This window comes from Uranotaenia lowii, chromosome 1, assembly GCF_029784155.1.
Source record: "Uranotaenia lowii strain MFRU-FL chromosome 1, ASM2978415v1, whole genome shotgun sequence".
In the NCBI taxonomy this organism is placed as follows: domain Eukaryota; kingdom Metazoa; phylum Arthropoda; class Insecta; order Diptera; family Culicidae; genus Uranotaenia; species Uranotaenia lowii.
In genome coordinates this window covers 25807377-25822161 of record NC_073691.1, presented here as the reverse complement: position 1 = coordinate 25822161, position 14785 = coordinate 25807377, and the positions used below count along the sequence as shown (strand labels likewise).

The 14785-nt window shown below is 35.7% G+C and overlaps 1 protein-coding gene across 2 annotated transcripts; it reads left to right on the top strand.

Moving 5' to 3' along the window:
- The first annotated feature begins 2308 nt into the window (after positions 1 to 2308).
- LOC129740089 (uncharacterized) lies at positions 2309 to 13974 on the top strand. Of its 2 annotated transcripts, none has more exons than XM_055731694.1 (2): positions 2309 to 2714; positions 12254 to 13974. In XM_055731694.1, exon 2 carries the CDS (start codon positions 12260 to 12262, stop codon positions 13805 to 13807), a length of 1548 nt encoding a protein of 515 aa, XP_055587669.1. In that variant the 5' UTR covers positions 2309 to 2714; positions 12254 to 12259; the 3' UTR covers positions 13808 to 13974. The 2 variants fall into 2 exon arrangements, with proteins under 2 accessions (XP_055587669.1, XP_055587668.1); XM_055731693.1 differs by having other exon boundaries at positions 11190 to 13974.
- Positions 13975 to 14785: the final 811 nt, after the last annotated feature.

The following is a 14785-nucleotide window of genomic DNA, read 5'->3' as shown; positions in this document are numbered from 1 at the left end:
TGAAATTATTTCATTTTGTTTCCAGTTTCGTTTATATTTTTCATAAAAATATCTAGACAACAGTGTTCGGCATCGCTAATTGAAAAATTAGCGGCGCTAATTAAATCGCTAACTCATTCAAATTTAACGATCGCTAATTAGAACCGCTAAATGAGCGGAAAAAGTTATCGCTTCAAGCTTAAAGCGCTAATCGCTAATCGCTAACTGTTGATAAACAATAACGTAAACAGGATGGCAACAGCATGGATTATGGTTGCATCTCAATTCGTTTGCTCAAATACTTTACAAACATAGTGCAGATTGATAGGAGCATTGCCAAACGTGAATCTAAAAACTAAATGAAATAAAAATGCAAATTCATTCTATGGTGAAACTATTTTATTTTTATTTTGCCTGATTTGAAATACTAGTAAAAACTGCTTTGTGAAAAGGAAATATCTCTTCGACTTAAAACAAGTTGTAAAAAGCGGATTTTTCCAGCATTTATTATTCGAGACTTGCCGTGTGAGATAGTAATGTGAGATCTAAAAAAAACTTAGAAATCTGGAAAAGCTTTTGAAAATCCATCGATTAACCTAAAAAACACATTTCATGTCATGTAAAATATTGATCAAGTAGGCCGTTATTACTGTACTTTTGCAAGCAAAAAACAGTATCTTAAAATTGACCTTCTAGCTTTGAATTATATAAATGATGTTTAAAATAGTTTAATACTGTTTAACAATATTTATTGATTTGTTTGTCTGAGAATGTAGAGAAAAGAAGTAAAGAGAAAAAAAAGTTAATCTGTATGAGGCACTTCTGCCCTGAGGCCATTCGAAGTGACCATTATTAAGAATTATGCCCGATGTCTTCTTTACTTGTCAAATGACAAAAAATCGACTTCTATCAGTAATAATTTGTGAATTTGAAACAAGTAAATGGAAGTTAGCGTTCTTCATTTAGCGGAACCGAAAAATAGCGGAACTTTTCAGTTCGCTAGCTCAATCAAAATTTAGCGGCAAAATTAAACCGCTAACAAAAAGTTATCGGACTAACTAGCGATTAGCGGATTAGCGTTTTTGTGCCGAACACTGCTAGGCAATGTTTCAATTTGGAATAATTTTCTTCAAATTGTTTTTGAATTTTCTCAAATTGATCTTAAATTTGTCCATAAGTTAAATTTTCTTATTTCCTCAAGTTTATTTTAAATTTTCCTCAAATTTGTTCCGAAATGGTTTTTTAATCATCTTTGAATTGTCTCATAATAGTGCTTTCTGTGGTTTATTATTTTCTCGAATTGGTCTTTGTATTGCCTATTTTGATATTTAGCTCCAGTTTTTCTATTTTTTTTAAATTTTATCTCAAATCTGTCTTGACTTTATATTGAATTTTACCTGAATTTGGTTTAAATTGTATTTGTATTAAAAAATCAAGTTTTCCACAAAATTGTTAAAGATTAGTCTCAAAACTTTACAAATCGGTATCCAAATTATCTTTCGTTTGTATTCAAATTGTCATAAAATTGTTTTAAGACTGCTGCATAAATGTCTTATTTTGTTTTGTCTCATATTGAAGTGAAATGGTTTCATTTTATTTCAAAATTGTCCCACTTTGATTTAAAATTGATTAACATTTATCTCAAATGTTTTTACATGTTTTTTTTTTGTAGGTTTTTCTTTATTTGAATCAAAACTGTTGAAAAAGTGTCTCAAATTTGTCTTTTCTCAAAAAAATTCTTCCAAGTTTTTCTCAAATTGGTCTTAATCTTGTTTCATAATAGTCAACAATTTTCTCAAATTTTTTTTTAATTTGTCTATAACTCTTCTATGCCCTCATCCCGGTCCTGCTGCTCCTAAATAATTAAATGTTAAGGGGTAAAGTATGGTGTACGTAATTAAATTTTCCTTACAATAAATGGTCTTTTACTCTTTTTAACATCTGTAAATTTTTTGGGAATTTTTCTACCCATCTTTATTAATTATTAATCTTTATATTCTTTTTCCAAGAATAAACATTTTTACCGATATGCCAAACAAATAGCAAATATCAATTAAACTGTGGTTAACTAATCTGGAATTTTTTCCGCAATATTGTCTGAAAAATTGTGTTTTTATTTTTTATTTTTCAAAACTACCTGAGTACGGATGCTAGAACTGCATTAGAAAGTTATATAATTTCCTTTATATGAAAATGAAATAAATAATTTCGTAAATGCCTCAAATTCCTCTCAATTTTTTTCTAGCTTATTTGTTTCAAAAATTCATCCAAATTGAGTCCAATCAATTTGATTTTGTTTAAATATAGAGTTACGGTAGAACCCGACCAAGTATAGATCACCTGACGTGGAGACATGCCAGCCATCAGCAGCGCACCTGCGAGACTGCAAGCTCAGCAGTTAATCACCATAAAAGGCCTTGCCGGCCACATGCTCGCTCTCTTGGACCTCGACCTTCATAGTGAAAACATTGTGTAGTGATTATTGTTAAGGTAAAAGTGTGTAATGGACAAATAAAGCTTTTTAAAAAAAGCAAACCAGGACTCCATCCTGTAATTGGCGCAGCCTACGGTAGGTGCGTTAGTAAGTGAAGTGAAAAACAGTGTATAGGTGAAGTGAATTTCCAAGGAAAGGAACAGCCGCAAGAGAGCCTCCGCGACTAAGCATCTGACCAAGGTTGGAGTTGAGGGGCCACCGCACGACACTCCTAACGTACCGCCGGCCAACGATTGCAAGGGTAAGTTTTTTTTTCTTACATTTTTCTAAGTGTTAAGTGAAGAATATTAAAATTTTCCCGCTGTGCGGTGATCATTATTTTGATTGATGTTTAGTTGTTCTAAGAGAGGCTAACATCAAAATAAATTGTGTGACGAACCGCCCGGAGTTAGAATCGTTCCAAGAGAAATTCTACTCCACGCGAGACTGTGGAGTTCTAAGAGAACCACAGTTCAGCAGTTCTACACGAGTTCTGAGAGAACGTGTAGAATAACAAAAAAAAAAAAAAAAAAAAACGCGCCCCGGGCAAACATTAATGCCGAAAGAGCGAAAAATAAAAAACGCACTAGCGAAAGCCCGCAGTGAGTTACTGAATTCTGCTAACATAACAGAATCAGATTATAGCACCGACTCGGATTCGTCTGGAGATTTTGCACACGTTCCGGTGAAAAATCTACCAAACCTGACGAACCTTTCAATAGACGGATTTCCTACTCAAGAAAAAACTACCATGGAGGAGATTATAGATCAATTAAACTCCATGCGTCTGATGATGGAGACGTTTAGAAATAAACAACTGGAACAGGACCAAAGGTTCCAAAGTTTAAGTTTTCCCACCATGAATGTGGAAAACTTATTCAAAATTCCGGATCCCATAAAAATGATCCCGAATTTTGACGGTAACCGCAAGCAGTTATCGTCATGGCTCGCTACTGCTGAGCAAATATTAGACAATTTTGAGCCACTAGTGACTCAAAATCAATTTAAACTCTACGTTACAGCAATTGCTAATAAAATTACGGGACGAGCAAAAGACATTTTGTGCCTCGCTGGCAACCCCGAAAGCTTTGCTGAAATAAAAGAAATACTGATAAGTGCACTAGGTGACAGACAAGAACTTTCAACCTATAAAAGCCAACTATGGCAGTGCAAAATGGCAGAGGGAACATCAATCTCCAATTATCACCAAAAAATAAAGGAGATTGTGCAAAATATCAAAACATTAGCCAAACAAAAACCTTTATACAAGGAAAATTGGGCGGCTATAAACGCTTTTATTGAAGAGGACGCGCTTGCGGCGTTTATCGCAGGCCTATGTGAACCCTATTTCGGATATGCTCAGGCAGCCCGACCTGCAGACATAGAAGATGCTTACGCATTCCTATGCAAATTCAAATCAAGGGAGGTTGCAGCCCTTAACATTAGAAGTCAGGACTTCAGAAAAAATCCTAAAAAAGATTTTGAACAAAGAAACCAAGGCACACATTCAAAATCGTTCAACACACAAAAACAAACCACACCGCCACCCATGACCGACGGATTTAGACAACCAGCTCCACAACCGATGGACATAGACCCATCTATCAGAAGTAGATTGACATTGAATAAAAAATTAATAAACAACCAAGAAATCGAAAACGAGGATAGAGACATAAACGAACAATCCGACGAGGATGATGCAGATTTAAATTTTTGCACAGTCCAACTTCAACCAAAAGTACCCTAAACTATTTACCCTATTTAAAATGCAAATTCAAACATTCAAAATTGAATATCCTATTAGACACTGGAGCAAATAAAAACATAATTCGACCAGGTATTTTCCTAAACACCATAAAAATTACAGACACTAGTATCAGGAACATGATGGGAAGAAAAACTATTAACAAAAAGGTGACCGAAAATGTTTTGAGCCCAAAACTTCCAACTCAAACGTTTTACGAATCAGAATTTCATAGTTTTTTTGATGGCATCATTGGTTCGCAATACATGGCCCAATGCAACGCCAAAATCGACTATCCAAAAGGAACCATCACTTTCCTAAATATTACTTTCCCCTTTTCAAAATACTTCCCCAAGCAAAAGGAAAACCACCACACGATCACCGTAAATACAACTAAGAACGGCGATTGGTTAGTTCCCACATTTCAACAATTAGATGAAAATATTTGCATTCAGCCGGGTTTGTACAGATCTGAAAATTTGAAGTCAACGATTAATGTAACGACAAAATCTAAAAAATTACCTCAATGTTTCCCTAAACTGAATTTAAATGTAAACAATTTTGACACAATTACACCGATACTAACAAATAATCGGAAAGATCTAACCGAACAGGACATAGAAAACCTGATAAGAACATCCCATTTATCAGCATTCGAAAAAAAGAAACTGATTAACATCATTTACAAAAATCAAGCTGTACTTTTAAAACAGGGAGAAAAACTTTCTGCGACTACAGCAATTACTCACAGAATAAATACAATAGACGATCGACCGGTATATACAAAAAGCTATCGTTACCCTTACCATTTCAAAAAGGATGTCGAGGAGCAAATTCAAGAATTGCTCGATAATGGGGTAATCAAACCATCCGCCAGTCCGTATTCATCACCAATTTGGGTAGTCCCCAAAAAAGTAGATGCATCAGGAAAAAGGAAAGTGAGAATAGTTATCGACTATAGGAAACTTAACGAAAAGACTATAGACGATAAATTCCCAATGCCACAGATCGAAGAAATCCTAGACAGTCTTGGTAAATCTGTCTATTTTTCAACAATCGACTTAAAATCTGGATTTCATCAAATTCCGATGGATCCTGCACATATGGAGAAGACTGCTTTCTCTACTGATAAAGCAGTATATCAATTTACAAGGATGCCTTTTGGTCTCAAAGGGGCACCAGGGACATTCCAAAAATGTATGAATAGCATTTTGGCAGAATACATAGGCTCAATTTGTTTTGTATATCTTGACGATATCATAACAATCGGTTATAACTTAGAAAACCATTTGGGAAATCTTGAAAAAGTTTTGAAACGTTTGACTGACTTCAACCTCAAAATTCAGCTGGACAAATGCGAATTCCTAAAGAAAGAAACGGAATTTTTGGGACATATTATTTCCAGCGACGGAATAAAACCCAATCCTGAGAAAATTAGTAAAATTATCGGCTGGCCTTTGCCAAAAAACACGAAGGAAATTAAACAATTTTTAGGCCTGGCAGGTTATTATAGAAGATTCATTAAAGATTTCTCTAAAATCACCAGACCAATGACGAAGTACCTTAAACAAGACACAGTCATAGATAAAAATGATAAGGAATTTTCTTCGGCTTTTAATACGCTAAAACAAACTATAGCCACCGATCAAGTTCTTACTTACCCTCAGTTTGAACTACCGTTTATTCTTACAACGGATGCCTCAGGATTCGCATTAGGCGCTGTGCTTTCGCAAACTCAAGACAATATAGAAAGACCTATTGCATTTGCATCAAGAACGCTTAATGACACAGAAACTCGGTATGCCACAATAGAGAAAGAGGCTCTAGCTATAATCTGGGCCATTAATAAATTCAAACCTTACCTATACGGAGCTAAATTTACTCTAGTAACTGACCATAAACCTTTGACATTCATAAAAACATCTGAAAAAAATGCTAAAATTTTGCGCTGGCGCTTAGAACTCGAAAATTATGACTTCACTGTCAAATACAGAGAAGGAAAATCGAATGTGGTTGCTGATGCTTTAAGCAGACTACCAATTGACATTAACCTGAATTCAAATGAAGACGCAACTGAATCAGAAGAGGACGACGATGAAACCGTCCATTCGGCTGACACTTCGGATGATTTATTTATTTATTTATTTATTAAGTCAAACTATGTAGACTACAATACTTAAAACTACTTAAAACTAATGTAAGCTATTTTGTTGTTCTATGAAGTTGTTTTTGAATGCCTTTTTTAATTGTGTTTTGTTCATCGCTACGTCTATAATTTCACTTTGTAAATTGTATTTGTACATCATTTGATTAATAGGTTGATGTTTTGCATAGTCTTTGTCGTAAAGTTTAATGTAGAACAAATGTTTATTTCTTAATGGACGGGAGGGTGCGTAAAAATTTAGTTTTGAAAGTAATTCAGGACTGTCTATTCTTTGTGTAACAACATCATTTACAAATGCAATTTGGGAAAATTCTCTGCGTTTACTGAGAGGTTCTATATCAATAAGCTTACAACGAGATTCATACGATGGCAGAGGAAAAGTGGTCCAATTTATTTTACGTAGCGCATATAACAAAAATTGTTTTTGAACTGATTCGAGACGTTGCTCGTGAATATTTGAATAAGGATTCCATATGATGCTACAATACTCCAGTATCGAACGAACATAGGATATATAAAGTGATTTTATGGTGTATGGGTCTTGAAAGTGTTTGCTGAAACGTTTTACAAATCCTAGCATGCAATTTGCTTTATTGATGATATTGTTCTGATGTTCTACAAACGTGAGTTTTGAATCCAGTATGACGCCAAGATCCCTTACAATTTTGCATTTTTGTACTGGTTGATTGCCTAATTTTGTTTCAATGATGGGGTAACTTTGCTTTCTGCTAAATGATATAGAGTTGCATTTTTTAACATTCAATTGAAGTAAACTTTTGTTGCACCATTCAAAGAAAACATTGATTTCGTTTTGAAATGTTTCAACATCTTCGGTTGTTTTTATTTTCAGAAATAGTTTAATATCGTCGGCGTATATTAGGTATTCAATCCGTTTTAGAATAAAGGAAATGTCGTTAACGAACAGTATGAAAAGGAGAGGTCCTAAATGAGACCCCTGAGGCACACCAGAGGTCACAGCTACAGATTTAGATAATTCGTTTTGGAAACGAACGATTTGTGTTCGATCAGTTAAATATGATTGTAACCAGGAGAGAAGATTTGGATGAAAGCCAATTTTTTTTAATTTGAAGATTAAAAGGGGTATGTCAATGCGATCAAAGGCTTTGCTAAAGTCGGTATAAATAGCCTCAACATGAAAGCCTTTGCTCATAGAATCGATAACGTATGTAACGAATTCGAGAAGATTTGATGCTGTAGAGCGCCCTTTGAAGAAACCATGTTGTTTACTCGTTATAATATTTTTTACTTGTTGATAAATTTTTTCATTTATTATTGATTCAAAAAGTTTTGGGATGCAAGACAAAATAGCTATTCCTCTATAATTTCGTACATCTGATTTTTTTCCGGACTTGAAAATCGGAATTAAAAAAGATTTTTTCCAAAATTTGGGTACTTTTCTATAATTTAATGACATATTAAAAAGAATCAGAAGAGGCTCTGTCAATTCGGCCGCCAAGTTTTTAAGAAAACATGGTGGAAGTCCATCAGGCCCTGCTCCTTTGGAAGCATCAAGTTTTCTAAGTCCTTCGGAAACATTATTGTAATCAATTTCATTGACCTGAATGTCACACGCTAAATCTGGAATGATTGAAAAGTATTCCCTATCTCGGTCAGCCTCAGTGAAAGAAGTGTACACTTCTTGAAAAAATGTTGCAAATAAGTTAGAAATTTCCAGTGGATTATTTCCAATGCTTCCGTCAAGTGTCAATTGAGTAGGGAAGTTTGAATTCTTCATCTGCTTTTTAGTATAGCCAAAGAACGCTTTTGGGTTTTGTTTAATTTCTTTTTCAATTTTCTGATTGTATTTTTCAAAAGAACTTTTTATACATGAATTAAGCTGGTTGCATAAATTTATATAATTTTGATGATTTGTAACACTTCTATCACTTCTGTAGACTTTATGAGCTTTTTGCTTCCTATTTTGTAAGTTTTTCAAATCCTTGTTATACCAGACAGGGTGTTTAGAGCTGTAGGACCTTCTTTTAAATTTTGAAGGAACATAACTGTTTATTAGATTAATCATTATGTTATAAAAGGTTTCTACTGTTGTATCAACATTTCCTTCATTGTTCAATACACTTGACCACTCTATATTAATTAGTTCTAGTTTCAATAGTTCGAAGTTTGAATTCTGATAGTCTGGCATTTCCTCGTATTCCCAGTCGCGAGGTTTGGCACAGTTATGGATAAAGAGCGAGTATTCTATCGCTTTGTGAAATGCTTCGTTTTTCCATAGTGGATCAGCCGATTCGTTTACGCAAAAGTCTTCTGTACAGTTAGTAAAAAGTAGATCAAGATAATTATTGTTACTATTTTTAACATGATTTACTTGGTTTAAGCCTAAAATAGAAGCTTTGCCGAAGATTAATTGTAACGTTTCGTTTTCGCCTACGACTGGAAGTAGAATTGCTTCATTGTCATCATCCAAAATAAAGTCAGCGTTGCGTTGATTGAAATCGCCATAAATATGTAATTTTGCTTCCGGTTGTTCAGCTAATGTATTTTCAAGAATTTGGAAGAATAATTCAAAATAATGTGAAGTGGCATATTCAGGTGGAAAGTACACGGAAGCAAAAATGTGCATTTCTTTTGCCAATAATGTTTTTACAAAGATAGAATCAAATTCAGTATATGTTTGCGTTGTAATTTCTTCTGAGGGAAAAATAGAATCCAAAGCTACAAGAACGCCGCCACCTGACTTTTTTTTGGACAATGCTAAATTTCTATCGCTGCGGAACACATTAAACCTCGAACCGAAAACTTCTTCACTGTTAACGCTAGCGTCCCAGCTAGTTTCAGTAAAGAGAACAATTTGAAAAGAGGAGCCTAAAAGTTTCAAGCTTATTTCCTTCATTTTTACCGCGCTTCTCATACGGTTCACATTTTGGCAATAAGCTAGAATTTCGATCGAAGATCTAGTACCTACATTGGCACGCGTCGTTGGGGCAGAAAATTATATTGCCCATACATTACCGGGTAATCAAACGCCGTGGGAGCCGTTGGAGCGCGATGGCAGCATGGGGCAGCAAACGGTGTGACGTACGGGTTGGGAAACGGATAGGCAAACGTCGCTTGTGGGGAGACAGGTGGCACTGAAGGCGTCATGTTTCCGTTATGATTCGTTGGCAAATTTGATGGGACGGCAGGTACAGTAATTCTCGGACGTCTTTTACGGCGCGGTGATACTTCAGGCGAAGAATTCGTTGGCAAATTTGGTGGGACGGTGGGTGCAGTAATTATCGGACGTCTATTACGGCGCGGTGACGGCACGGGGCTTGGTGTTCCTCGAACGTTGTCCTTTGGAGGGTTTAAAGTTTCACCCCTTATAAATTGGATACCTCGTTTGCTTCTGCGTTTACTGGGGCTGGCTGGCGGACGCGAAAAAAGGTTTTTGGCCGCCGCAAGAAGCTCTCGATCAGGCGGTAGTGAATAATTCATGTTGTGGGTAGAACGGCTATTGATGTGGGGGTTCATATTATTGTTGTTAATATTACGCGCCTTGCGTTGCCGTCTTTTTTTTGCTCTATCGGCTTTTAGTTGCTGCTTCTTGCGGCGCAACTGTCGATTGTCGTATTCCGTCCAATCGGCTTTCCATACTTTTCTGGTACCCAGAAGGCGCCAACCTGAGACAATTTTTTGACTTATTTGTTGATTCAATTCCTCGGCCAAACACGTTCTTGGTTCAAGCAAAGGGGTGACTGGTTTTGCTGCAACTGCGTCGTGAATCGACCGTAGTTCATCAATCAGGTCCACGTTACTCGATGGGTTTTGGACGGTTGCCCTTAGTGCATTAAGTTCCAAGGCAATGGACTGGAGCGAAGGAGTAAGCTCCTGTTCTAAATTGGAGAAGCAATTTTTGTGCTGCTCCTCCACCATGGACATAAGGCAATTTTGATGGCCTGAGATCATTTCTTCCAGCATTTCGAAGGTTTGCGCCATCTTCTTTTTATGTGCGTCGAAAGTTGACACGTATTGCTCTTTCATAGACGATGAGAGCGTGTCAAATAAATTATCTGCTGACGGAGATGGTCGCATGGCCGCTTTTATCAATGAGGAGAGTTCATTCTTTTGGATACTTATTTGATTCGAGAGTGTATCGATACCCTCAATCAAAGTTTCAATATATGACAATTTTGAAACCTTAGAGCTCAACTTCTCATGTGCCGTATTTTGCAATTTGAGCTGCTCCAATATTTGTGTTTGCTGGGTCATCATTTTTGTATGGTCAATCTGCTCGTTCATTGAAAGTTGGCAGTCATGGCACACCGGGAGCATGAACCGCCTAATCGATTCTTCACAATTCCGCTGCACTCCAATACAGGCAGCATGGTACCTTCGGTGGCATGGTCCAGTACACGTCCAAAGGTGGACGCTATCAACGATATTACATGTGGCGATATGGCACGGCATGTTTCTATAACACTTTTTTATAAACTTTTGAAAAAAAAAAAAATTATACTGACGAAGGCACTTCGAGCACTAGACGGCTATGACGAAAAAATAAATAATTTTAACTTAAGGAACTGCGCGAAAACACGTCTGTATCACACGGCGGTTCGAATCGGAATTTCATAAATTCAACTGAGCGTCCACTGAACTATTATAGAAATCAAGTAATTTTTAGATATGGTACTCATAACATAGAGTCTATCACATACCCATTCGTAAATTATCGCAGAACGATAATAGCCATGCAAAACTACGATGAAGCATCTATAACAGAGTTTATAAAAAAATACCATAATGGCAAACAGATGGCAATTCTCGCCCCAGAAAACCTTATTAACCTTATCCAAATTTGCTATAAGAATCATTTCAGCCAATCCGGATACTTCGTTTTAGCCCATCATCAAGTAGAAGATGTCACCATAGAAGCAAGGCAATGCACAATCATCTCCCAAGAACACGACCGTGCACACCGAGGAGTAACTGAAGTAGTTAACCAGCTACAGCGAGCATACTTTTTCCCACGTATGCATAGCAAGGTTAAAGCTATCATCAACTCATGTGTCATATGTAATCGACACAAATATGAAAGAAAGCCTTTTAATATCAAAGTCAGCCCTAGACCAATAACAAACAAACCCTTTCAAAGAATCCATATGGATATTTTTATTATCGACAGGTGTAGTTTTCTCTCATTAGTAGATTCTTTTTCAAAACACTTGCAAATGATCTACCTCAAGTCAAAAAAACCTAACAGACGTTCAAAAAGCCTTAGGAAAATACATATCTTTGTTTGGCGTTCCAGAAACAATTATCACAGATCATGAAACAACATTTTTGTCAATTCAATTTAAAAACTTTTTAGCTAGCCTCGGCACAAGATTAGAATACGCTTCTTGTTCAGAGACCAACGGTCAAGTAGAAAGAACGCACTCCACAATAATCGAAATTTTCAATACAAATAAACACAAATACTCAGGAATGAATACAAAATCAATAACCAAACTTTCCGTTGCTTTGTATAATGACTCTGTCCACTCAACAACAAAATTCAAACCCAATGAATTAATCTTCAATCAAAATAATATCAGTGAACCCGCACGAATTATAGCAGATGCTCAAAGATTGTTTCTAGAAGCTAGGAAGAACATTCAAAACTCTCAAGAGAAAATCTTAAGGAGAAATTCTAACAAAGAAGAACCCCCTATTTTAACAGAAGGTGATAACGTTTACGTTATTCCAAATATTAGAACGAAAACCCAACCTAGAGCAAAAGAAACTAAAGCATTACATATTTCAGAAAAAACGTTTAAAAATCCTAAAGGTATAAAAAGACATAAGAGAAAAATCAAACGCCCAAAAAAGCAGCAATAACAGTAATTCATTCTAAATTTTCTTCTTTTCAATCTTTTCCTCTCTCCCTCAGTGCAAAATGTTAATTCACCTTATATATTGCATTACATTGCTAAAAATTATACACACGCAAGAATTAGAAATTACAAATCTGTATGAAAATCCTATCCTTTTAATAAAAACCGACAAATGTAAAATTCAAACAGGGGTAATAAAAATTGTGCACCCCATTAATCTAACAGATATTGAAATAACAATTCAACTACTATCGAACATTGCATATAAAAAAATACAAGACTCTGATCCATTAACGGTAATAATTAAACAAAAAGTTAAACAACTATACAATAACTTTTATCAAATTAAGCCGTCGAAAAGAGTGAAGCGATGGGACATCATCGGAACAACCTGGAAATGGATTTCGGGCAGCCCGGACGCGGAGGACCTCAGGATCATCAACGGATCGCTGAACCACCTTGTCAGCGAAAACAATCAACAAGTCAAAATCAACAATCAGATCAACGATCGCATTCTCCAATTAACGAACTCGATCAACACAATTGCAGTCAACTCCCAGGTCAACAAAATACTCCTTAATGAAATCGACATCATAACCACCATCGTGAACATAGACACTTTGAACAAACTACTAACTGATATCCAGGATGCAATACTTCTATCGAAAACTCTCACGGCGAATAGCAGAATTCTGTCAATGGCAGAATTACATCTCATCTATACACTACTTGAAGAACAAGGAGTCTACTCTGATCTACCAGAAGAAGCGATGAACTACGTCACTCCAAAGATAGCAACCACTCAAGACACCCTTCTGTACATCCTACAGGTACCACAACTATCACCAAAAGAGTCATCGATTTTTCGGTTGTTCCCGCTAAACAATTTCAATACGGTAATCAAAAATTGTCCCAACTACATCATCAAACACGGGAAAGAGTTATTTCTTACAACAGAACCATTGCAGTACGTACAGCAATCATCATTCATCCAGCCCTTCTCCGATGAATGCATTTTACCTATGATCATGGGCACCAAAACCCATTGCGAAACCATCAGTGATAACAAAACAAAGACAACATTTGTCTCAGAAAACTCCGTTCTCATTACCAACGCCAAAAATGACCTATTGTCAACAAATTGTGGTCCCGACAACAGAACTGTGAGCGGAAATTTATTGGTTTCATTCATCAACTGTACGATCAGCTTCAACCAACAAAACTTTACATCCAAAGAATTGAGGATGAAAGCAGAAATTTTGCAAGGATCTTTTCATAACCTAATCGTGGAGAGAAAACTTGCAAATGTTCCCGATATAAAGGTAATCAACAACAACACAATCCAGAATCGACAGAAACTGGATCACATCTACCTCAAACAGTACAAAAATGATGTTTGGAACTGGAGCTTATTCGGAGGCCTTTCGCTATCGACCATTTCAGCTATCATCATTTTCACGTTCATGTTAACTTTCTACAAAGACTTATCCAACAGACTCTCTAAAAGGACACGCCATAGAAGAAGTAAAATTGCAGCAAAGAATTCAAGTGTCGAGGACGCCACTTTTTCACCCCCCGGAGGAGTTACGGTAGAACCCGACCAAGTATAGATCACCTGACGTGGAGACATGCCAGCCATCAGCAGCGCACCTGCGAGACTGCAAGCTCAGCAGTTAATCACCATAAAAGGCCTTGCCGGCCACATGCTCGCTCTCTTGGACCTCGACCTTCATAGTGAAAACATTGTGTAGTGATTATTGTTAAGGTAAAAGTGTGTAATGGACAAATAAAGCTTTTTAAAAAAAGCAAACCAGGACTCCATCCTGTAATTATAGATTTAAAATTTGTAACCTTATTTCACTCCAATTATCTCAAAGTTATCTTACATTACATTGTTTAAGTAGTCAATCATGCCTAAAAAAGCTGAGCTGGAAATTGTCCTACTTAGTTTTGAAAAAAATAAAATTTCTTGCAAATATTTTCAAGCTTTTATAAGCTGAATTGTAAAGCAATTTTTTCAAAACAATCTTAATGCTGAAACAAAATAGTTTCAAATTTATTTCAAACATAATTCAAATTATTCTCAATAGTTTAACTCACTTATGGTAGTGAAAAGGTTCAAATTGTGTTCAAATTTTCATTGTTTGTCTGAAAATTATCTTAGGTTTTATTTAAATTTCGTAAAACAGTCTCGAAATTCTTTCAAAATTACGAAGTTATCTTAAAGTAACCACAAAATTGTTTCAAATTTGTCTTGATTTTTTGGAAGCTGAAATTGCTTCATTTTGATCTGAAATGGATTTTAACTTGTTTTAAATTGTCTCTAAAAAGTTACAAATTGATCTTAATTTTTCTCAATTATTTCTATAAACAATGTACTTCAGTGTGTCTCTATTTGCTCTCGAATAATTCTCAAATTTGAAAAAACTTGTCGCTGATTATAATAAAATTGTTTTAAAATTTTCTTTAAATTGTCACATTGTTTAAAACATTACACATTTACATACTTCATTCTTTAAAAATGTTCTTAAAATTTTCTCAAAATGGTCTTTATACTAGGGTCACCATGTCATGCAACACGAAAGACT

Excerpts from the sequence above, each read along its gene's own strand:
- LOC129740089 (XM_055731694.1), top strand. The coding sequence starts at position 12,260 with ATGTTAATTCACCTTATATATTGCATTACATTGCTAAAAATTATACAC.